The sequence below is a fragment of the Salmo trutta genome, chromosome 3 (assembly GCF_901001165.1).
Source record: "Salmo trutta chromosome 3, fSalTru1.1, whole genome shotgun sequence".
Classification (NCBI taxonomy): Eukaryota; Metazoa; Chordata; class Actinopteri; order Salmoniformes; family Salmonidae; genus Salmo; species Salmo trutta.
The window spans coordinates 45,174,092-45,200,580 of record NC_042959.1 but is presented as its reverse complement, the minus strand read 5'-3'; the positions used below and the strand labels follow the sequence as shown (position 1 = coordinate 45,200,580).

General features: G+C 42.6%; 1 protein-coding gene across 3 annotated transcripts in view; it reads right to left on the bottom strand.

Annotated features, from left to right (window-relative positions):
- The window catches only part of LOC115176026 (plectin), a 188,675-nt gene that overhangs the window by 160,051 nt on the left and 2,135 nt on the right, over positions 1 to 26,489 (bottom strand). Inside the window, exons 1-2 of one of the 3 annotated variants that reach the window (XM_029735803.1) lie at positions 23,117 to 23,204; positions 22,503 to 22,722 (exon numbers count right to left, since the gene is read on the bottom strand). In XM_029735803.1, coding sequence (XP_029591663.1) covers positions 22,503 to 22,719 — 217 coding nt within the window. In that variant the 5' untranslated portion in view covers positions 22,720 to 22,722; positions 23,117 to 23,204. Of the gene's footprint in view, positions 1 to 2,602; positions 2,709 to 22,502; positions 22,723 to 23,116; positions 23,205 to 26,489 lie in introns of those variants that run through there. The other 2 variants (XM_029735812.1, XM_029735865.1) reach the window with 2 other exon arrangements.

The following is a 26,489-nucleotide window of genomic DNA, read 5'->3' as shown; positions in this document are numbered from 1 at the left end:
GACGCCTAGCGGAAGAACAACTAGACATGTGAACTGCGAGCCACCTAGCAATGTTTACAGACTAAATACTTTCTATTATCGGACATCAGTAGGTACACTAAAACACACACATCCTACTATATACAGAGATACGCAGAGAAGAACAAGAGTTGACGGCAAGGGGTCTTGCCTTCAAGAAGTCTGATGAGTCATGACCGTAGATTCACCTGTGCATGGTAGTGAGTAAACACCACCATGACATCACAGAAAAGAACACAGGTTCACAGACTAAAATAATGAACTCAAGCAACCAGGAAGGAGAAAGAGGTGAGAGGCGAGGACAGAGAATGAGACATACTGGGAGAGATGGAGAGAGAAAGAGAGATAAGAGGTGAGAGAAAGAGAGGTGAGTGAGATAAGAGGTGAGAGAAAGAGAGGTGAGAGAGACGGGGATACAGGGAGGGATGGCAAGAGACAGAGAGAGGGTTGAGACAGAGAGAGACTGAGACGGTGGGATGGAGAGAGAGAGAGAGAGGGTTGAGACAGAGAGAGACTGAGACAGAGGGATGGAGAGAGAGAGAGAGAGAGAGAGAGAGAGCGACAGACAGAGATGGATGGAGAGAGAAGGGGGGGAGGCTGAGACAGAGAGAGACTGGGAGAGATGGAGAGAGACAGATGAGCAGCTCATTTCCTCCCTGACTCATGTGCCTTAATAAGGATAATGGGAGCAGAGCAGGACAGTCTGCCTGTTTTACGTTCCTTGCCTGTAGGACAGAGACTGAATTGAGAACACAGAGGAACGTCTTAAATATAAACACCTGCCTGGCTGCCACCGTTCTTGGCCATGCGTCCCATAAACCCCCTAAAACACACACACACAAACACACAAACACACACACACACACACACACACACACACACAGTGAACTAAGCTTGAAATAAAACAAAAACACACATGCATGCATGTGCCCACACACACACACGCACACCCATATAGTGCACAAACAGAAACCCACAAATGTGCAGATCCACCCAGAAACAGCTAAATTGATTCAGCACAGGGGCTCATTCTCCAGATTCTCTCTGAGACAAAAAACTGGGGCGATATTTATAGAGGAGCTCTCTGTTTTCTGAAGGAAAGATCAGCTGGAAGGCCTACGTACTAGGGGAAAGCAGAATGGGGATACATAAAGGGGAGCAAGATGTTGGGAGAAGGAGAGAGAAGGAACACCAGGATGAGAGAAATGGAGGGAGTTAAAGCGTTGATGTACAGAACAGTAAGGTGATAAGGAATGACATGGAGAGAGATGGGAATATGGAGAGAAGGAGTTAAGGGTACAAAGGCACACTAACGCAGATGTGAAATAGCAATGGAGGGGTTTCGGGCTGTGGATGGGGTTTTCTGTGGATGAGGATAGTGGATGAGGCCTGATCGTCAATGGATGAAGAATGATAGTCTATGATTGAGATACTGCATAATCACCTGTGCATCCCCAACCCACTATATTCTGACTGTGGGCTCAATTCAATCAAGTCCACATTGCAGTATGTATTTACACATTAGCTCTTTTTCCCCATGGTGATATAAAAATCACAGACTGGTCTTGGGTACAGCCCTATACAAACTACCAGGTAAACTCCCCTCACAGGTATGCCTTCAGATGTGTGGAAGCAGGGTGATCGCTTTAAACAAAGACTGTACAATGAATTCCAGCCTATATACAATATGAACATCATGAACAAAAAGAAGATCTTGACACTTCAACCAGTGGATGTGACAGACTATGAATGACAGAACATTCTTTCCCAGGAACATTAGCCAAGTGGCTCAAAAGAGACAATTAAAGAGAACATTTATATTCATTGTGGTCGATTACACATAATGTGATAATATGCTCCGGTAAATTGATGGACAGTATACTTCATTGTAGAGAAGCAACACCTGTCCACGTCCCATAAACTGTAGCTGGGCAAAAGATAACACAATCAGATGTGCACTTACTGTACATGTAAGCCCCTCTCCTCTCCATTTCATTAAGGTCAAAGGTTAGAATGGTAGACCTAGTTGGCTATGTTCACATATCAAGATAAAGCAGTGGAGGAACTCTACACATTGAACTTTGACAACAGCCACAGAGAGCCACAGAGAGCCACAGAGAGCCACAGAGAGCCACAGAGAGCCACAGAGAGCCACAGAGAGCCACAGAGAGAGACCGGCAGAGTGACAGCAAACATGTGATCCAATCAATACATCCCTCAGCACTCTGGAGGAGCAGCGTGTGGCTGGCTGGCTGCACTCCCTGTTGCGCACACACACACACACACACACACACACACACACACACACACACACACACACACACACACACACACACACACACACACACACACACACACACACACACACAAGGGTGTAGAAGACGTGCAGGAAGACAGATGAAGAGACACAGGCTCATACAAACACATATGCTGTTAACACCCCTGTGCAGAGCTACTAATATCACACACACTCTCCCTCTCCCCCACACGTCCTCAGTCACACACACAGACTCTATCCTGTCATAACTGGAAGTAGCAGCAGTCACTCCTCTATGTGAGTGTGTGGGCCCTAGCTGGCATGTACCTTTGTACTTCTCCCTGACGTTCTCGTATGCCTGGATGAAGTCCTGCTCCTCTGCATTGGGGGGCAGGCATGCGGGTTCATACATGGCCATGGCTGTCAATGGAGACCGTCACCCTCTTCTCCTCTTTTTATTGTCCTTCTCCTTTTCCTTCTTCTTCTTCTTTTGAGGTCAGTGGCTCCCTCTCTCTCTTTCCCTGTTGGAAACCTCTGCTGTCTGTCTGTCCTCTCTGTAGTTCTCACAGTTGTGTATGAGCTCTCCACAGCTCTCAACTTCATTCCAGTGGTCAGCACCTCCCCCCCCTCCCCTCACGTAGCAGATAAATACTCAATATAAATACCAGGTCCCTCCTCTTAAAGACACATGGCAGGGGAAGCACATAGAAAGAGAGAGAGAGGCGAGAAAGTGTGAGAGAGCAGCATTGGGCACTCCAACTATTGCACAGCAGTAAAGCTATGAAAACAAAGAGAGTCGCACACTCCCTATGTATAACCTCCTAGTTATTTATTGGGTAAAAAAACAAACATATTTAGCATATACTTTCCAAACAAAACTCAGTCATACCCAGTAGCAACCTCTACACAAGTAAGACACACACAAACAAGCTGCTACCACATTTCTACTGCTGGCCCAATTCCCATCTGACTCACGGTTAAAAAAGAAAAAAAGAAAAACATTCTCATTATTAGATGCAAGACCCAAACACAGTTTTGAAGAAAAAAAAAATACTCTAATGTACAGTATTTGCGATCCTAATCACAGAAACCAAATAAAAGTAACTAAATCTAATGATCAAGGATATTTTTCCCTCCTTTCCCCAGATTATGCCAATGCACTATACTGTTGCTGCCTAGCTGGCGTGTCCGGGTCATTCACCAGGCAGTGGAAGTAAATGTTTTGCCTCTCAATTGATGAATACGTTTAAAAACGAGTTACAGTGCAGATATGACCTTGACATCCTCAGGAGAACACGCTCCTCCGAGAGCAAGCAACACTGAATATTCAGCAGCTCCTCTACTTGACAGTCCAGACAATTATATATATAGATATTTTATGTAATGACAATTTAATATCGCGCCTGATTTAGCGGCCTCATTACAGCACCCATACAAGCCAACGTTTCGTGAAGAGTTGGCGAATCATCTATAGGGGTGAGAAAGCAATAAAACAACTAATATTGCTGACATTGTACTGAAAGCATCCATCCAGCCATACAGGAACATTAACATAAAACGGTGTTTATTTCATAGTGAAGAGTCACATCAAAAGAATAAAATATCCATTCCATGCATTAACACTAGAACCGCTAAAGCAGCCATTTTGACTGCTCCTGATTTGTTTTATTATTATTACTCTGCCATTTTGAAAGTCATGCCCCCCTCTGTCCCTGACTTTTCCTAAATACTGTAAGTCTATGTAACACAATGTCAGTGTTAGGATCTTAATATCACAAACAGAACTGGAGTTATACCAAAACGAATTTCACACATAGAACAACAGATTAAATAAATGAAGTAAAGTATGACGGGGAGAATGGGTGAGTTGACGAGCGAGGGGAAGTGAACGATGCTTAATTATGTAATCAGCCACTGTGAATGAAGAACAGGGCGGCTCATTCTATTGTATTGATCCATTCTAATTCTAGTCTTAAAATGGTATGTAACCTACATCAGTCCACCAAATCAAAGCAGTCCTATCAGTCTACTCTGGCTCACTTGAAGTAAGCTACACAGTGAGAGCACGTGTAATTGTACACGCCGAACGGCTTTCAACATCTGAGAAAATATCCACAACGGGCAGCAGGTGAGCGAGTGATGGAGAATGTGGTGATCAGGCTTGTGGAACCTTATGTTGGCAAGGGGAGAAATGTCTCTATGGCCAAATTCGTCACTGTCATTGCCGAACAAGTCGCTTGCAAAGAAAACAAGTCTGGCCGGCACCATGAACAAAGTGAGACTGGAGCTCCCTCCCTCTGTGCACAATAAGGCATCTATAAAGACAAAACCGGAGACTATTACGCACTTCAAACAAAGGTATGTCAAAGTGTGTCAAGCAAGTGAAAGTTACAAAAATTGTTAAGGGATAACAGCTAAATTAAATCCAATTCACGCCATTGCGTGAAGCTGACAATAATTGACTATTTTGGACTGCTGTCATATTGGACTGCTGTTATATTCATTATAATGTTATTATTTCGTTTGTGCTGAGTTTCACTATTTATCAAGGCCACTTGGCGCTTATAACGATGTTTAGGCTACTGATGTTTTCATCATTTGACCGTGCGTTTTGGTGGTTGGTGTATTTTCATTTTATTGTGTCGTTATAAAAATAAGCTTTTACCGTGTTCCAACACATATGCTTTCTGTTTCATAGTTGTAACAAACACAAATAAAATTGATTGAACTTCTTTTTTTTTACTTATATCCTACAGTAACATAAACTAATAAAAATGCTATTGTGTTTTAAAATATTGAATTAAAAAAGTATTCTAATGTTACCCACGGCCTTCATAAACACTACCAAATTATTATTTTTGCAATAGCATATATGAAATGTATTAATTACAATGTTAGAATGCTGCAGTCAGAATGACTGCTCGTTAGCTTGAATGTGGGTCCGTCGAGGCCCAAGGGTTCTAGTGTTAACTCCTCCAAGTATAGTCTGTTATATTTCTGTGTCTTTAAATGTCAGATCCCCTCAGCAGCACAATGACAGGGAGCAGAGACAGTACCGTAGGAAAATCTCCCCCTCGTTGTTTCATTTCCGTCCTGGCCGTTCTATCAGCGAGTTTCTCATGACCAAAGCCCAGTCCCTGACATCAGCCAGGAGGCTTTCCTGGGAGGAAACAGGATAAATCCAAACGCCTCACTCGCCACTGGAAAAGGAGCCGTTTTTGCCTTTCCAGACAAACATCCACACTTCGACAGGAAATGGAAACTGTTTCACTACTGGCACATGACAGGACTACACACACCTGGTGGTTCACCACATTTTCATCTAGCCTGGTCCCAGATCTGTTTATACTGTATTTCCAAATTCTATGGCCATTGTTGGTTATTCCTCTAATCAAGCCATGAACTGTCCCTTTCCATCTTTGCAGGATGCACACACAAAGACTTGGCCTCTATTGGTTTACCTAACTATAGCTAGGCTACTCATAATGATGTATTGCTTGTTTTTTTGCTTTTGAAGCACTTTCAGATTGTTATGAAAAGCACAAAATATACATTTGCTAAATTATTATTATTATTGTCAAGCCAAACATTGGCGTGACAATGGTCATAGGAGTTGGCAAGACAGCACAAACAGATATGAGACCAAGCTTGCATCCATACTTTACTGTACTGTGTGTACTGTACTGTATGTACTGGGCTGTATGTACTGTGCTGTATGTGCTGTATGTGCTGTGCTGTATGTACTGTATGTACTGTACCGTATGTACTGTGCTGAAGCTAACTCTAGTTTTCTATTGTTGCCATGTGCCTTAACAATAGAAAATTAGAGTAGGCTTCATCACACTGTAGATGCGGTAAAGAGGTCAATTGAACTCGATCAAAATAATGAAATTGCCATGGAAAAGCGTGGGGGAAAGGGCCATGGGGAAAATAACTGAGTCTCCTCATTGCCCCCTCAGCAAAATTAGCCTACATATAGGCTATTGTTTATATGTGTATTGTTGAGGTAGAAATCTGAGTATAATGCTTGTATGGACCAACCCCAACACATGTTCATGTCATTGTCACCAGTCAACTTCATTACAGTTAAAACGACTTTTAACTACCGATTTCTGTATGCTAGCTATGCTAACCATCTTATACGAACAGGAGTTAGCATTTAGCAGTCACTTCTTCTAAACCTGAAAAGGGACAACTTCTAAATGTTATGCAGCGAAAACAGCCAAATATATCCAAATCGGACCTAAGTAACCACACTGTGGGCCTGTTACAATACGTGCAGACAACACGTGTGCTATGCTGTGTGCGTAGGCATGTGGCAATTTGCATGGGGCTTAAGTTACTCACACACGTTGTTCACATGAGAGGGTTCGAGAAGGTTTGGGTGTGTGTGTGTGGGTGTGGGTGTGCATGTGTATTACATTTACATTGTAGTCATTTAGCAGACGCTGTTATCCAGAGCGACTTATAGTTAGTGCATTCTTCTTAAGATCGCTAGGTTACACAACCACATATCACAGTCATAGTAAGTACATTTTCCTCAATAAAGAAATGATCAGCAAAGTCTAATTGGAAAAGTCAAGTGCAAGTTTCTGTTTTTTGTAGGGTTGGGGGTGTAGTGTGTAGTAATGATGGCGTTGGGTGGTGGTATTAACTGATGATTTTTTTGTTATTTGTGGTTGGGGGCCGGGGGGGGGGGGGGGGGTGTGTGTGCTATGCCACTGCTTACAACTATAAGAACTTTACTGCTTAAGTATTTTAGCAGAATCCTGTCTTTTTGACACATAAACACAACGTGTCCACGATAGTAGGATTACCGGGGGGGGGGTGAGCGAGAGAAATAGCAATATAAATTATGCCAGTTACTACCCCTGATAATTTGGCCAAATAACCGTGTGTGTGTTTATGTGAAAGAGTGTGAGTGTGTATGTGAGAGAGTGTGTATGTGTGAGATAAATAGTAATAGAAATTATGGTAGATACTAACCCTGATCATTTGGTCAGATAACCGTGCGTGCACAGTTGGGTAGGTTACTTTCTAAATGTAATCCGTTACAGTCACTAGTTACCTGTCCAAAATTGTAATCAGTAAAGTAACTTTTGTATTACCCAACCTCAGTAACGTAATCTGATTACATTCATTTACTTTTAGATTACTTTCCCCTTAAGAGGCATTAGAAGAAGACAGAAATGTATGTTACCAATTGAATCACATCTATTGCAGGATAAATCAATGTTGAAGTTTACATAGCTGGCCACATATGGATGTTACATTTTACTTTATGGGTTGGTTATGTGGGCTTCTTCTAACCCATTGCTTTCTACTACATATAATAATACAATTAAATTATATCTTTACATTAAAAAACAAAGTCTATCAGAATTCCAGTCATTCCACTAAATGTTATACCCCTTGATCTTCACGAATAGGACTTGGAAATATAGATTAAGCAAACTGTTTTACCTGAACATAACCCCAAACAAAGGACTTATTAGCCAGCCCTACTCTGTTGTTTATTTTGTTACCATGGAGGACTGATTGGGCTCATTGATTTGAGTTGAAAAATAAATGCTGCACTCATGGAAAAGCATGCTTTGAGCACTGCTGAAAAGTGCTATTTAAATGTGAAAAATTTGCTATAGGCCTATTGTTTAAACTTTGATATCTTGATAATATGCAGCTGTTTAAAGGGCAAATCCACAGATGAAACAATAACAAAATGGTCGCCTGGCCTCTGCTTTGGTAAAAAGCTGAGGGATGGGCCTGGAGAAATGTAATCACTCTCAGATTAATAGACAGAGCTATGGATGCAAGGACTGACCATTCATGATATCAAAATTATTGTTTTAACCATGTTATGAGGCTATACAGTGTTTGTTTACATTTACAATGTTTACGTACATTGGAGAAAAACAAGCTTATATTTGGGGTTCTCGTGGAGTGTGACAGTTGAACGAAGCTCATGAGGCATTTATAAGTTATATTCTTCAAGAATCAATGGATATATATATATATCATTTATAAGTCCAAAAAAGGATGTAGCAACTACAGATTGCCCCTTTAAGTCTATTCAAAAGTGTGCAAGTTTGAGCATGTGTCCATTAGGCATATGGATAAAAAAAAATGATCAGCATGAATGAGATTGAACCTTTTGATTGGCCTATACCTGTTGTTCATGTCCCCTCATTTTTGCCACAGGCTATGAGCCGGCCTGTGACACTAACCATAGGGATGGAGCAGAGTGGAGAAGGAAGGCATACTGGTGAGGGGGTGGGTTGACTATCTGTATTTCTCTCTCTCTCTCTCTCTCTCTCTCTCTCTCTCTCTCTCTCTCTCCATAGGAGAATCTAAACTCTATTTCCTTGACTCCTCACATCCTCTCTCCTCTCTCTCTCTCTCTCTCTCTCTCTCTCTCTCTCTCTCTGAAGGAGAAGGTCAGAGAGAGGGAATGTCCGGTGCTTTCACGCTGATCTTCTACTCCAATGGGTTTTGAGCGGGAGGTGAAGGGAGAGGACGCAAGGAATCAAGGAAATGCAACTGAGATTATGCAACTGTCCTCAATTGAGATTTTCCAACTTACTATGTCCTTGTTAGTAGGCTTTTATAGTATAAATTCATGGAATTCATAAAGTAAGTAGTTACTCATTACTTAGGATAGCATTCATTGTTAGTTGTCCATAGATTGCATGAAAATTGACTGAATTGAAACTCACACGCGGGAGAATTCAGATGCTCTTGTTGTTCTTTTACAAGACGAAAGTTGAAATTTGAATTTACCGGTATTGTGGCTACAGACACACACCTCTCCTCCACTCTTCTCTCCACCTCAGATCTCCAGTGCCCTGCCCTCTCTCTCTTTATGGCAATGTCTGAAGTCCCCCTACTAGCTCTAGGCTTTATTAGTAGTACCTGTACACATCTGCAGTTGTTGTTCTCTTATAGATTACAGGTGATGTGTGCACATACACACACACACACACACCTCTTTCAATATTTGTTTTATTTTTTGTAACATTTTTATAACACACATACGTGTCATGTTCTTTCCTGTACTTGAATACTTATTAAATTCAATTTATTTCATAGTCAGTTTCATTTGTTTATTAGTATCTCATTTAGATTTCATCTTCATTTCCTCCCATACCTGTGCAGATAAAAGACAAGATGAAAGTAAAAATCCATTCTCTTCCTAATTTGTTTTTTTCCAACTTGCAGTTTGTCAGACCAGTGAAGATGGTGGAAAACTCTACTATTTGTAGGTTACCAATTGTTATCATACTAACTGTATGTTGTATAACTAATGCCAGGTGTGTATAATACTGATGTTAATGGGAGAGGGAAGGGATTAAGGTGTGGACTTTACTCCCAAATTTCCCTTACTATAATTCTTCTCCAAATGAAGAAGGGCAATGAGACATAAAAAATGCTATTTTATGGACAACGGTGGGTGGCTCTTAAAATAACGTTTCTGTTGGGATTTCACCTGCTGCCGATGAGAAGTGTGTGGCGTTGTTGGCACCTGCCCTGGTGACATCAGGTACAGTTGAAGTCGGAAGTTTACATACACGTAGGTTGGAGTCATTAAAATTTCTTGTTAACAAACTATAGTTTTGGCAAGTCAGGACATCTAATTTGTGTATGACACAAGTCATTTTTCCAAGAAATGTTTACAGACAGATTATTTCACTTATAATTCACTGTATCACAATTCCAGTGGGTCAGAAGTTTACATACACTAAGTTGACTGTCATGTCATGGCAGAAAAATCATGTCATGGCTTTAGAAGCTTCTGATAGGCTAATTGACATCATTTGAGTCAATTGGAGGTGTACCTGTGGATGTATTTCAAGGCCTACCTTCAAACTCTGTGCCTCTTTGCTTGACATCATGGGAAAATCAAAATAAATCAGCCAAGACCTCAGAAAAAAATTTGTAGACCTCCACAAGTCTGGTTCATCCTTGGGAGCAATTTCCAAACGCCTGAAGGTACCACGTTCATCTGTACAAACAATAGTACGCAAGTATAAACACCATGGGACCATGCAGCCGTCATACCGCTCACGAAGGAGACGCGTTCTGTCTCCTAGAGGTGAACGTACTTTGGTGCGAAAAGTGCAAATCAATCCCAGAACAACAGCAAAGGACCTTGCTGGAGGAAACAGGTACAAAAGTATCTATATCCACAGTAAAACGAGTCCTATATCGACATAACCTGAAAGGCCGCTCAGCAAGGAAGAAGCCACTGCTCCAAAACCACCATAAAAAAGCCAGACTACGATTTGCAACTGCACATGGGGACAATGTCCTCTGGTCTGATGAAACAAAAATAGAACTGTTTGGCCATAATGACCATCGTTATGTTTAGAGGAAAAAGGGGGAGACTTGCAAGCCGAAGAACACCATCCCAACCGTGAAGCACGGGGGTGGCAACATCATGTTGTGGGGGTGCTTTGCTGCAGGAGGGACTGGTGCACTTCACAAAATAGATGGCATCATGAGGACAGAAAATTATGTGGATATAATGAAGCAACATCTCAAGACATCAGTCAGGAAATTAAAGCTTGGTCGCATATGGGTCTTTCAAATGGACAATGACCCCAAGCATACTTCCAAAGTTGTGGCAAAATGGCTTAAGGACAACAAAGTCACGGTATTGGATTGGCCATCACAAAGCCCTGACCTCAATCCTATTGAAAATTTGTGGGCAGAACTGAAAAAGCGTGTGCGAGCAAGGAGGCCTACAAACCTGACTCAGTTACACCAGCTCTGTTAGGAGGAATGGTCCAAAATTCACACAACTTATTGTGGGAAGCTTGTGGAAGGCTACCCAAAATGTTTGACCCAGGTTAAACAATTTAAAGGCAATGCCACCAAATACTAATTGTGTATGTAAACGTCTGACCCACTGGGAATGTGATGAAAGAAATAAAAGCTGAAATAAATCATTCTCTCTACTATTTTGTCACGTCCTGACCATAGAGTGCTCTTATTTTCTATGGTAGAGTAGGTCAGGGCGTAACTGGGGGGTTTATCTAGTTTATTTTTTCTATGTTGTGTTCTAGGTTCTTTTTTCTATGTTGGGGTTTTTGTATGATTCCCAATTAGAGGCCACATTGTCTCTAATTGGGGATCATATTTAAGTAGTTGTTTTCCCACCTGTGTTTGTGGGAGATTATTTTGAGTTAGTGCATGTTGCACCTCTGTCGTCACAGTTTGTGTTTGTTTATAGTTTATTGTTTGTTTGGCTAAGTTTCACAATATAATAAAGATGTGGAACGATACGCACGCTGTGCCTTGGTCCGTTCCTACACACACACGTGACATATTTATAATAAATCATATGTATGCTACTTGGCAAATGAATGAATAAAATATTCTAAGAAATTCTGCAGTCACTTTATTTATTATGTAATCCCACCATAGTTTTACTGGATATGTGTGCAACAAAAGTTCAACATTCACATTTTGCTACTTTCTGTCAAGTCTACGCATACAATCTGATGCATACCTTCAACAAATCCAAAGTATGCACCACACAGAACGAGATGCAACTGCCTCTGCAACGCAATGTTGCAGGGCAAATGCAGCATTCCATTGGAAATGAATGTACTTTGGTGTGATTGAGGTGTAAGAAATCTAAGATGTGTCAAATAAATTACAGTATACAGTTTGGAACCACCAAGACTCTTCCTAGAGCTGGCCGTCCAGCCAAACTGAGCAATCGAGGGAGAAGGGCCTTGGTCAGGGAGGTGACCAAGAACCCGATGGTCATTCTGACAGTTCCTCTGATGGGAGATGGGAGAACCTTCCAGAAGGACAACCATCTATGCAGAACTCCACCAATCAGGCCTTTATGGTAGAGTCAGACAGACAGAAGCCACTCCCCAGTAAAAGGCACATGACAGCCCGTTTGGAGTTTGCCAAAAGCCACCTACAGACTCTCAGACCATGAAAAACAAGATTCTCTGGTCTGATGAAACCAAGATTGGACTTATTTGCGTGAATGCCAAGCGTCATGTTTGGAGGAAACCTGGCACCATCCCTACGCATGGTGGCAGCATCATGCGGTGGGTATGTTTTTCAGCGGCAGGGACTGGGAGACTTGTCAGGATTGAGGGAAAGATGAATGCAGCAAAGTACAGAGAGATCCTTGATGAAAACCTGCTCCAGAGCACTCAGGACCTCAGCCTGGGGCGAATGTTCACCTTCCAACAGGACAACGACTCTAAGCACACAGCCAAGACAATGCAAGAGTGGCTTCGGGACAAGTCTCTGAATGTCCTTGAGTGGCCCAGCCGGACTTGAACCCTATCGAACATCTCTGGAGAGACCTGAAAATAGCTGTGCAGCGACACACTCCATCCAACCTGACAGAGCTTGAGAGGATCTGCAGAGAAGAATGGGAGAAACTCTCCAAATACAGGTGTGCCAAGCTTGTAGTGTCATACCCCAAAAGACTCGAGGCTGTAATCGCTGCCAACGGTGCTTCAACAAAGTACTGAGTAAAGGGTCTGAATACTTATGAAAATGTGATATCATTTTTTTATATACATTTGCAAAAATGTTCAAATAAACTGTTTTTGCTTTGTTGTTATGGGGTATTGTGTGTAGATTGATGAGGAAAGAAAAGAATTGAAACCATTTTAGAATAAGGATGTACCGTAACAAAATTTTGACAATTCAAGGGGTCTGAATACTTTCCAAATGCACTGTATCCAGCTCAGGGCTCCAGCTATGCATTTGGTTTGCTAACTTGCTAGCTACGTGGCTAGATGTCAAGATCAAGCTTCTTGTTAACATCTTAGATTTCTTATAGTTCAATCCCCTCCTGGATATATCTTTTTTTAAATAGCGCCCCTTGTGTGCACTTTCGGTAATACCATATGCCCCGGTATGGTACAGAAACGTTATGACGGTATGAGAATCTGTTTATTGCCTAACGCTAGTAGGAGGAGATATGCATCTTGAAAATGATTTGCTACGTTAACACTTGGGAAAATGGCAGAGAGTGAGACAGGGAAGTGACAGCAGCGAAGTCCTGTATGGCAATACTTCGAGAAGTTCAATGAAAAGGTTGTGAAATGCAAAACTTTGCGAGGTGGAATTGAGCTACAGTGGCAGTACAGGTGCAATGCTTGAAAGGGAGGCACCATGAGACCCAAACCATTGCTGGCAGCTGCGCAGGCCCCCGACAACAGACAGACAGGCTCTTCACACAAAATAAGTGCAATAAGAGACGGAGAGACAAAATCACAGCGCTGATTACAGAAATGATTGCTGTTGATATGCAGCCATTGTCAACGGTAGAGGATGTCACCTTCAATACCCTAATGGCATATCTAGAACCAGACTACAAGCACGCCAAGTCGAAAAACAGTGGGCCCGGATGGAGAAATTGTATAATGATTACTCTGCAAGTACAAAAGCGCAAGCTCTCAAACACCCCATACGCGGCGTTAACAACAGATTGTTGGACATCTATGAACACATTTACATTTACATTGTAGTCATTTAGCAGACGCTCTTATCCAGAGCAACTTACAGTAGTGAATACATTCATTTCATGCATTTAAAAAAATAATAATAATTGTACTGGCCCCCCGTGGGAATCGAACCCACAACCCTGGCGTTGCACACACCATGCTGACGTTGCAAACACCATGCTCTACCAACTGAGCCACAGGGAAGGCGAAGTCCTGTCATGGATCACTGCAACGAGCCATTGAAGAGAACTGAGACTGAGGGAATGGGACTGAGAAAATGGAGGAGAGGCACACGGCAGAGAACCAAAAAAACGTAATTTACTACCCATCGTTGCTGAGTGGGTTGGGGACAGTAATAAGGTGAGCTCCGTATGGTAACCAAGACTGAATGGCTCCCTAGCGGTCATATGCAGGACCATATCTGCATTGTGAATTCACATGTGATTTTTTTTCTTATCGTTTCAAAATATATTTTTTACATTTGTCACATCCCTAGTGTGCATGTGTGTGACACTGAGTGTGTGATGTGTGATACTGTGCGTGCTGACAGCACCTGGGGATGTATGACCTTGCACAAATACAACTGACATGGGCGTGAAATTCAATATGTCCACTTCGGCCTTTGAGGTGAGTGACACTGCATGAACACGTTAACATGTAAACACAGCTGGCACAAACACGGAATTAACCATGCCCAACTTTGACCTGTGACCTGTGCCGTTTGCTTTGACCCAGGTGGCTTGGGAGTCCTTCATAGCTTTCCCATGTGTGTAATGCCATTGATGAAGGCACTCAGGCTTGAAACATGCCACCTCAGTAACCTCACACCTATAGGTCTCTGTACTCTCCTTTCTTCTGCAGGAAGCACAGAGATCGTTTGATATTCAAGTAGGCCTATACTTAGAAAAAAAGGTGCTTCCTAGAACAATAAAGGGTTCTTGGACTTTCCTTGAAGGGAGAGCCCTTTTTGGTTCTAGGTAAAACTCTTTTGGTTCCAAGTATAACCTTTTATTTGATTATCTTGATTGGGTGAAAGGGTTCTACATGGAACCAAAAAAGTGTTCTCTAACAAGGAAAGTTGACAGCCTTAGAACCCTTTATGAACCGTTCGTTTTTTAAAGAATGCATGGCTGGCTCAAACAGCCAGTTTGCTGTAAGCATCCATTAGCGTTCATTAATGTTTCTCTCAGCGTTGTACATCCTGAGAGTGAAGTGTCATTAACCAGAGGGCCCACACAAATCTCAGCAGCTTTTATAAATGTATGTCTGAGGGATTAATGAATACTCTGCTGGAGGATGTTGGCGATGAGCGCATTTACTGTAAGCAGAACGGATACAGGGAAGCTGCAGATTGCAAGCAAAGGCACACACACACACAAAGATACAGTATGCACGCACATACACACATGTACACACAGACGTGCGTGCACCTACACACGTACACACAGTTAAGCACAAACACACACAAAACAAATTTTGGCAGAAAGCCTATCTCAGGGGAGATAACAGACTCCTGAGCTGTAATTCTAAAGCCATAACTACAACTGTGTAACAGTATAACTTCCATCCCTCTCCTCGCCCCGAAACAGGGACCCTCTGCACACGTGAACAACTGCCTCCCACGAAGCATTGTTACCCATCGCTCCACAAAAGCCACGGCCCTTGCAGAGCAAGGGGAACAACTACTTCAAGGTCTAAGAGCGAGTGACGTCACCGATTGCAACACTATTAGCGCGCAGCCCGCTAACTAGCTAGCCATTTCACACCGGTTACAACTGCGTGTGTGTGGGTCTTTATTTATGCACGCTATGATTTATAGTCCTTTGCAATGGGAAGGAAATTAATATGGCAAGTGAGAAATTAATCTGGAATTGAAGGTCGTAGAGAGATACTGTCTATCAGGACTATTATTCCAATGTTCTACTGAAACAATATCAGCTTTTTTGGCCTTGCGTTTGCCTTGGGCCGGGCACTCTGCTTGTTTCTAATTAGATTTATTTGTAACAAATCAAATCTGTGTCACAGACCAACATCTATGTGATGACCAAGATGGCTGACACTAAGAATATTACATAAATGTGTCACTGGTCTGTGTGTGTTTCAAAGTGACCTTCCTGCCAGCTGTCCCTTAGTGCAGAGAGAGAGAGAGAGAGAGAGAGAGAGAGAGGTAGGGAGGGCTACAAAGTGTCTGACAGAGGCCTCCTAAAGCCCATCTCTCAGTTTATCGATCACTCCCTCTCTCACTCCTACCTCTGACAACATATCTCTATGCTAATCAGTTACAGCCAGGACAGGAGTCTCAAAACATGGCTTAGGTTCATATATAATTACATATAGAATCCCTATGCATTAGGTAGCCTCCAGCTTATATGGAGTTTTATGAGCAGTGTACTACATGTCTAATGACTGTGTAAGGACTGTGTAATGATGTTGACAGTGACAGTACAGGAGAATGCCAGGGAAACAGGCTGGTGCCACCCTCTGGTTACTTACAAGTCATTCAGTCTGACATTCTACCTTGGTGACATACTAGTAACGTGTTTTAGTCATTCATTTGCGTGAGCATGCAATGGAGCTTTGTCAGTGAGCCATTTTATGCTGCGTCCAAAGTCATTTCCACACATAAAAAGGAAATTGAACCCCTCTGACTGACTTTCAATAAGTATGAAACGTATCCTCTATGAAATGAAAGGAGAGCCATTGTGCCAATAAGATCAGCCACAATGGAATATTCTATGTAATGCATTCTATTTAAAACGACAGAGAATGAATGAGGCACATTTTCCAGAGGCTCAAATGGACCGGGTCGAAAGCTTTCCCATGCAGACTGACGCCTGGTGGTGAATACAGCTACTGCAGTCTGGAGGCTTTTGGAGGGATGGAGAAAAGGTTCCACTGACACACTACAGTGCCCCTGTCTAGCAAATGCCTGAGGTGTTTGGAGATCTGCGAGAGGCAAAATAAGTCACATGCTGTACCACAGTGTGTAATGACAGACAGCCTGTTCTTTTTAGTGATTCTACTGACGGCGGGCCTCAGGCATGGCTTCAACCCAAAGTCCCTCGGTGACTGAGACAGTACCAATGCGTGTGAATGGTGGATTATTTATTACACTGACTGAAGAGACTCTCTTTCACTCTGTTTACAGCACAGGAAACACACTCTGAGAGGAACAGAGAGGACTTTTGACTCATCCAGTCATCGATATTACAGTCAGTGCAGAATCACACGGACCTATTCATCAAATGGCTCTTTTCCACATTAAAATCGTCTCTGTGTGTGTGTGTGTGTGTGCGTGCGTGCGTGCGTTCATGCACGGCGCCGTGACTTTGACAGCTTCAGATCATAGCAGCTCTGTTATGAATAATAGACAGCCACTCAGTAGGGATGTTAGCCGGTTAAGTAAAGCCTTACCCCAGGAGGACCCTGTCAGAAGCAGACACCGTTCACACACATTACAGCTCCGAGCACAACGAGGCCGTCAAAGTGTCCAACTAGCACGGCACCAGATGTTGTAATACATTGTAGCATTTTTTTCACGGGTCATGAATATGTGTCAACATATTTCTTCATTACTCCTGTCTAAGATGAAATCATTGAATGATTTTCTTCAGCCCTCCAAAATCAAGGCTAGTATATCTAGTGGTGTTGGCGTTCAAAACGTGTATTGTATTGTAATCCACGGTGAATTCTCTGGTCGGGGTATACACTAGTCCTACCAAGGCTGTACACTGTGAATGGTGAATCTTCACTCAACCAACCTTCACTCAACCACTGGGTGGCTGTCCTGAGTCTCTTCCTCTTCCTTGACCTTTGGTGTGAGTGACTGAAAAGTGGGGACACTGCTCTGGAGTTCAGGTCCCAGGGGACACATTAAGGATGCCACACAATCTTCTGCCCTGGCGCGTACACGTTCCAAGTGTGCCAAAGGAGAGTGTTATATGATAAATAGCCATACTCCACATGTCACTGCTAGGTGATGCAGCTTCATTGCATTTCATTTATAACCTTAACACATGATAGAGGAGCCCAACAACTCTCCAGCTCCTTCCTCTGAGCCAGAGAGCTCCCATAAGGGATTCAAATCAGCCTCTATGAAGTAATTAGATACATAGTAGTACATTTGAGAACCTGTCTGTCTAAGACTCGCCACACGAGGGAGAGGTTGGTGTATGCATGTGTTTAAGAGCGAACTATCTGCAGTAGGCACAGTTCTCCGGTTCCTGCCAGCCTGCACATACACACCTGCCTCTAGCGAACACTGCTGCACTCAGAGCAAAGCCTACTCCCATAATGCACAGGAGGTTGGTGGCACCTCATTGGGGGAAACTTGCTTGTGTTAATGACTGGAGCAGAATGGCTGGAATGGTATCAAATACATGGTTTCCATGTGTTTGATGCCATTCCAATTGCTCCGTTCCGGACATTATTATGAGCCGTTCTCCCTTCAGCAGCCTCTTGTGCAACACATGCATAGCTTTAATTGGTGCCATACACCTGCGACTGACAAACATGACCGACGTGGGTCCCAATTCTCCACACTTTTCCCAAAGTGAGCATTAGCACTTTCTACCGTCGTTAAATCCATGATGTGGAATGTGCAAGTGCACACATTGGGAGAAGTATAGAAAATTTGGATGCATCTCGGCAAAGGCTTCCCACATAATAAATACACATCCAAGTACCTGTGCAGTGCACACACAGATGCAGCAGCAGAGGCAGTACACTTGCCATCTCTGAAATGTGCACCCCCCCCCCCAGACTTAGCTTAATGCCCCTGGCTGGCTGTTGGAGAGCTAGCGGCTGAGATATACGCATGATTCGCCTTACTGTCAGGGTTTATAGCCTACGTTGGGCAGCATGTCAGCAGAGAATAGAACAAAGGCTGCCCCATGCGTGCTGACACAGCCCCACCAGGTCCTATGACAGAGGAAGAGCATAGGAGACAGGAGACAGGAGACACCCCCTCCCCAAAAAGGAAAAATCATACAGTATATAATGAAAAAGAGTAGGCTATTACTTAGACTTATTTTCAATCTCAGCAGTTGCAATGGATGCGTTTAGGCCTCAAAGCCTTCATCAGCAAACACTTGGTAGATTTAACCTTACTTTAACCAGAGAGGAGAAAAGCAAAACACTGAATAGTTTCATTGAAATTAGATAGATGTCGATAATGATGTATTAATGTTGTTTGTGTTTGATGTCAAAAATGGTATAGTGAAGCAAAGGCACATTTTCACATGGTGTGTGGACAATGACGTTGTTCTTATTCTAATTATGCTACAGAATGAGGGGAAGGAACATCAATTTCCTCCAAGCTTCTAATGAAGACTATTTGTAATGAGGAGGGGTGTTTTTAGCACTGTTAACTGCGACCAGATATGGGACTCAGGGGAATGTGTTCACTCCAACGTGCACCTGAGGTCATAAACTCACACTCCATGTTGCCATGGCAATACAATGGTGAAATGTAATCTTATTGGGCTCTTGACGCCAAGCCAACTTACTTACTTACACGTGTGCCCAATACACCCAATCAGGGACATCAATAGTACAGACAGACTGAGTGAATATGGTGTCAATATACTGTAGGGCAGGTATTACCAAACTGGGGTACGTACGCGCAATGCCTTCGGGGGTACGCCAAATAAAAATGTGATTCACATTTAAAAAAAATAAAATAATAACTAAATCATTTTATTTTTACATTTTTTTAAATATATTTAGATTTTCAAACAGTCCATTTATATTTTCCGATGGGGCTATACATTTTGGTGAGTTTTTTTTGTTGCCTGAGTAGCCTCGTTACACTACCAACAATAAAATTAAACCATCTAGTGTTCAGCGAAATAACAACACGATGTCAAATACAGGAAGCCTAGTCAAATAATTAACATCCAATCACATTAACCGTTACTCTCTCGCAGGAAATCCACTAACGGTCCGAATGTAGCCAAAAGTAGCTGCTGCTCATTCCGTTTGCTCGAAAATTGATAAATGGTTAGAAAAAAGTAAAGCCCGCGTACATAGAAACACATACCACCTCTACTGGTAGTACTGCTATTACCAGCAGTACTACACCTGCACCTGTCGACGACACAAGTTGTTCTGCTTCCACAAGCACATCCAATGCTAGCGTCAGTAATTCTACATTTGTTGTTAGCCCAGCTAGCATGGACACTGACAGTTGTGAATCTGATGCAGCCGAAGAGCTACTGCCCCCTTACCCGGGAACGCACCGAACAACAGACAGGGACGTTGGACCATCGAAGAGGCGCAAATATGATGGGAACTACATTGATTTGGGGTTCACTTATATTGGGAGTAGTGCCTTTCCTCAGCCACAGTGTGTTATATGTGCAAAAGTACTATCTCACAACCCAATGAAACCTTCACTCTTGTGCAGATATTTAGAAACAAAACATGCCAATTAGAAAATTAAGCCACATGAGTTTTTTGAGCGAGAATTAAGATGACTTTAGAGTAGTAAGACATGTATAAAAGCAACAGATACCATTAATAAGAAGGTTCTAGGAGCATCTTATATGGTGAGCTACCAAGTGGATAGGACAGGCAAGCCCCATACTATTGTGGAGGACTTAATTCTTCCTGCTGCCATGGACATGGCAGGGACAATGCAGGGGGAAAAGGCCCCAAAAAACTATACAGACAATGCCTTCATCAAACAACACTGTTCCACGACGCATCAGTGACATGGTAGGAGATGCTTTGAAACAATTACTGCTTTGCATACAAGCCAGGGAATTCTACGCGTTACAGCTGGATGAGTCAACAGACGTGGTGGGCCTGGCATAGCTCCTGGTATATGTCCGTTATGTTTATGGGGGGGTCAATTAAGGAAGACATCCTCTTCTGCAAACCCCTGGAAACCAGGACAACAGGAGAGGATATTATAAAGCGCGTCCAAGTAGTTGCTCCTGACGCCATTTGGGTACACTGCAGCATCCACCGAGAGGCTCTTGCTGCCAAGGGAATGCCTGACAGCTTGAAAGACATTTTGGACACCATAGTGAAAATGGTTAACTTTGTTAAAGAAAGGCCCCTGAACTCTCGTGTATTTTCTGCTCTATGCAATGATATGGGCAGCAACCATGTACCGCTTTTACAACATAAAGAAGTGTGCTGGTTATCAAGGGGCAAAGTATTGACACATTTTTTTTTAATTGAGAGATGAGCTTAAAGTTTTCTTTACTGACCATAATTTTCACTTGTCTGACCGCTTGCATGATTATGAGTTTCTCACACGACTGGCCTATCTGGGTGATGTTTTTTCTCACCTGAATGATCTGAATCTAGGATTACTGGGACTCTCCACAACTATATTCAATGTGCGGGACAAAATTGAGGCTATGATTATGAAGTTGGAGGTCCTCTCTGACTGCATTAACAAGGACAACACACAGGTCTTTCCATCGTTGTATGATTTTTTTGTGTGCAAATTAACTCAAGCTTACAGACAATGTCAATTGTGATATAGCTAAGCACCTGAGTGAGTTGGGTGCACAATCACGCAGGTACATTCCCGAAACGGATGACACAAACAACTGGATTCGTTATCCCTCTCATGCCCTGCCTCCAGTCCCCTTACCAATATCTGAACAAGAACCAACAAGCGGTTCTGTGAAAATGTTATTTAATCAGAAGCCACTGACAGATTTCTGGATTGGGCTGCGCTCCGAGTATCCTGCCTTGGCAAAAAGTGTGGATTCTCGGCCTTCACTAGCATGAAGGAACATACTGTGTACAGGAACATACTGTGTGTGGAAAATGATTTAAGACTGAGACTCTCTCCAATACAACCCAACATTGCTCCTTAACCTGTGGTGAGTTATTCACCATTTTTGACGAACAAATAAGGTTTTATATGTAGGATGGCGAAATAAAGAGCAAAATGCTTGATTATTATTATTTGGGCCCTGGTCCTATAAGAGCTCTTTGTCACTTCCCAGGAGCCGGGTTGTAAATGTATCGTATAGTGTGTGTGTTGCCAGGCTTACAATGACGGCAAAAAAACGACATGCGCTGACCCTGGTGCTAGAGGGGGTACGCAGCTGGAGGTTGAATGTTTGAAGGGGTACGGGACTATAAAAAGTTTGGGAACCACTGCTGTAGAGAATCTACAACCGTCCCCATTATAAGATTTTCTCGGCTACCAGTTGAGAGATGCAGTTGTGACAAATACGTAAATAGATGACTTAATGTCTCTGAAACTGTTCTGTTTTCTCACTGCACAACCACCCAACGAATTACAGTATATGGGAGGAGCAGCTAATGAGAAGGCAACATCAACGTTATGTGCTCCCACTATCTAAATAAACAATGTGAATTAGATACCTCTCTATTGATTGAGCCCTGTATGGACAACCACACCTAATACTTGGCTATGGCCCCACACTCTGTGGACCCACACAACCTGTTCAGTTGGTGAAACTTAGTCCAAAGACACCTACCCAACACAGTACTCGTACACACACACACACATACACATAGTAGGCTACTGCCAATGAAAACAGTCAACAGAATTCTACAGAAATCAACCACTTCAATGGCTGGTATGCTAAACACACTCATACACAGAATGTGTCATTAGCCCCATTCAGACAAAGCTAGTGCAGACCCAATTTTCTAGTATGAGGCCTGGTGGGAACAGTAGCATAGCAAAGCAGCATGTGTGAGATTTGGCAGGAGGAGTGTCGTGGGGCTGCAGACAGCAGACTGCCTACCTGCGATGCGGATGACGGCCCTCTCAGCCGGGTCCAGGACGTCCCCGGAGCCCGAGGCAGACTTAGAGCGTTTGACCCTCTGGTGTTTGTCCAGGTTCCAGGGGAGTGTGTCCCCAGGGCAGGGGGGAGGGAAGCTCCTCTCTCCATATCTTTCTAGCAGGGCTCTCTCCCTCTCCCGGTCCCTGTCCTTCTGCCTGTCCTTACGCCCCGACGCCATCACCTACAGTATAGTAGAATGACATGGAGGAAAGCAGCAGTGAGACATTGCACGTGTATAGACCTATGCATATTAGAAACATACATTGTTCATATGTGAATACTTTGAGATCCACAATTGAACACCGCATACAGTCCACATTATACACATATACACAGACACAGGTACACACACTGGCAACGTCTATAACAGGTTGAGTTGGAAGCCTTTCCTAACATGGGTCAAGTGGATACACTGGAACTATTGTGGTTTACAGCATGACTCTCTGGGATCCCCTAGCATGTCATGTTGCATCCAAAAACGTGACCCACCAATGACAGAGCATGCATCCATGTTAGCTAAAATGATTTCCAGATATCAGTAGGATAATGACTACAACATTCTATGATCTACTTACCACTGGATAAACGGCAAGCCTTAGCCAACACACCAGGATATCAACCAGCTGCTGCCAGTCAAGGTGTCTAAAAAACACCCAACATTTGTAGCTCATTTAGGGTCAGCCAGGCAATTTTCACGTGTTAAAAGGAGGGAGACTTTCGCTGTGTGCCCAACTCCCAGTTGATGATTAACCACCATGAAAATATGCAGCCAAGATAAATGTTAAGAAAAATATTTCCATATTACAGTCATACAGTGGAACAAAGTGCAAATTCCCATTTGCATTCCTTACTGTCCGTAGACTTGGGCACTTGATAGGAAAACGAGAAGAGGCTGACTATGAACTATTGAGCTTCCTGGATAAAGTCTGACTAAGTGGCCACTATCGGTAGGTGACGGACCTTAACCTCTGCTCGGAATGCAAAAGCCCACTCTGCTAATGTTACACAATTACAATGCACTAATGTCTTTGTTATTGGGGGGTAAAAACATGTAAGCTATACCAAATCTGTTAATATTTGTAATCAAATGATTTGATTATACTGTAACAAGATGAAGACAAAAAGCATAAGGCATTTCTGCATCGATTTTTACAGATGGTCATACTATCAGCAAACTGTCTGTTGATAAGGTTATGATTAGGGTTAGGTTTAGAATAAGGGTTAGGGCAAGGGTTAATGTTAGGGTTAGTGTTAGTAGATAGTTAGTTAGTTGAAATGTTACTGGCAGTCTGTAGAGCGTCTAGAAATGGACTATCCAAATAAAGTGTCACTGATACATGCATTTGTTGTAAAGTAAATAAGAAACTAGCGTGACGTATTCTCTCATCTTGAAGTTATGTTGCTATGACAACCAGGCCACGTGGGAGCACGTTTTGCGTTTTATGATGTTTACAGGAAAACATCATGAATTAACTATCTCTGCCTCCGATTACATAATTTCATTAGCCTTGTTCTTCCCTGTGCATGGTAAGGGTTTGTTTACGATTTCCTCTTTTGTTGGGTGTGTTTATTTTGGTGGACAAGGGACTAAAGTCAACTTTATTTGTTATGTCTAATACATTGTCACTGCGCTGACATTGTCTAGCATAAGATAATGGCCATAATCTCAGCTCCCAAAACCAAATCTCACATCTTTCACGAGAGAGTACGGCATTTGCTTCCCATATGGTACTTTTGGAAATGCTGTAAATCAAAAATTAAAGCGACCTGGAGGAGTTGCAGTTCCAAAATCTATACGTAAATGGAGAAACGCAGAACAAAGAAAACAGCCACATAGATGCAAAGTCGTTAGGCTGTACATTCCAATTAGCATTTTGAAGCTAGCCGTAAGGCAAACTGCCACACCAAGAAGTCATGTGTTGAACCCACAGTGCATGAAATTGGAAACTTTGCTCTAGTATTCTGAAACTGAAACTACCTATCTCTTTACTAATCACCTTCAGTGCATAGTTTTATCAACTTGTTCAGATTTCAACCCCTCCTGACTCGGGAACTACTAACATATTTACTTGCTTCCCATGTAATCCTTGGTTGGCATGGTGACAGACAGAAAGGCTCTCTGGCAGTGGAATGTAGGTCTGGCTGATACCAAACTCGAAGTCCTCCCGACTTCTGGAAAAGTGGGTACACAGACGATACAGTGAAGCCAGTAAAATATATAGGGGTACAGTGAAATTAGCCTCAGCTATGAGGATGTGGGTCAGACTAGACCTCATTATAGCCAATGGAGCGAGAGTTGTTTCTGTTTATTTAACTGTGTTTCCTGAAAGAGTTACCAACGAGATGGATAGGATGATAAGATAACTAGTGTCTCCCTGTCACCTCATGAAACGTGGCAATCAGCAAGGTGGTGTGAGGTCAATGCCAAAACAAAGACCAACTGTAGCTGATGTAGAGAAGAACCATGTTATCTTAATAGACATGCATATTGCATATTTGAGTTGCAAATGATTGTCCTAGACAGTGAAGCACTATCCCAGAGACATGCTACTGTGAAGTGTCAACCTGAACTGGAGTGCAAATGAGTCCTTCATAGAGACACAGTGCATCTGGTGGCAGTAAATAGCCCAGGTGTTAGAAACACAGACCAGTAGCTGGAAGGTTGCTGGTTTAAGTTCCTTTGTAGCATCTCCAGACGTTATGCCCTTGAGAAAGGAACTTAACCCCTACATAGCTCCTGGGGCACTGCACTGCGGATGCCCTGTGCTCCATTCAACATGTGTTGTCTGGTGGGCAGTTGGGAGCAGAGTAGAATAATGCCAATTTCTGATGGACTAATAAAGTACAATTCTATTCTTCTGTTCTATTCCATTCAGCCAGTATGTCTAGGTTTCCTTGAAAATATGTACTTTACTGTCACCTTCTTACTGTACCTTTGACACCTGGAAATGAGCATGGACAATGTATTGTACAGATGTTGGATTTTAATTTGACCCCTTTCGTCACAGGAGTAAAATAATCCTGCAGCAGGAGGATTTTAATATCTGAATAAATATTTAGAATCACCGCCAGGAGGGCAGCTGGAAGTGGTGTTTGTATACCATGCAGTACCGTACCTACATTGTAGGCTACCTTATGTAGGCTATGTGCAGGCTACAGTGTGTTTTGTGTGAAGACTTATGTACATTGTAATACATTGCCATAATTGTAGGGGGAGATGTATTTTCATTAGGGAAATGTCCTTTTTTTATAAATTGTTTTATTTTATGTTGAAGGCAAGCAATAGGCTGAATACATTTTTTGGGTCGCCTCAGCACTTGTATGGTCTTGCAGTTAAATGTTTTAAATGTATTTTTTTATTTAACTAGGCAAGTCAGTATGTTACGGTTACAGCCCATTACACATATGCCTGAGTCGGTATGGGTTCGGATCCGTCTCACTGCCCTTTGACTCATGGATGAACGTCTATTTTTATGCATTAATTCCGCGTGGTTACAAGGTTAAAACAGAAACAACTCAAAGGGTAACGGTTAAGGCATTAATTCCAACTGCTTAAGGTTAGGGCTATGGTTTGGGGAAGGCTTAAAACAAAATAATAAAAAATGGTGTGCCTATGTATCATCACGAGCCTATTCATAGTATTTTTAGTGCTTGCTATAGCATTGTGAACTGTCGTAACGCAGTGGTCTAAGTCGCGCACTACGAGCCTCATGAGTGCTGGGCGACCTAGTGACCAGCCTGAGCATACATTAGGCCCACAAATTAATTGTATTTATTTTTATGTTTTCAAGTAGTGAAATACAGGCCTTTAATTGACATTAAAGACCATAACTACACTGAACAAAAATATAAACGCAACATGCAACAATTCAAACGATTTTACTGAGTTACAGTTCATATAAGGAAATCAGTCAATTAAAATAAATTCATTAGGCCCTAATCTATGGA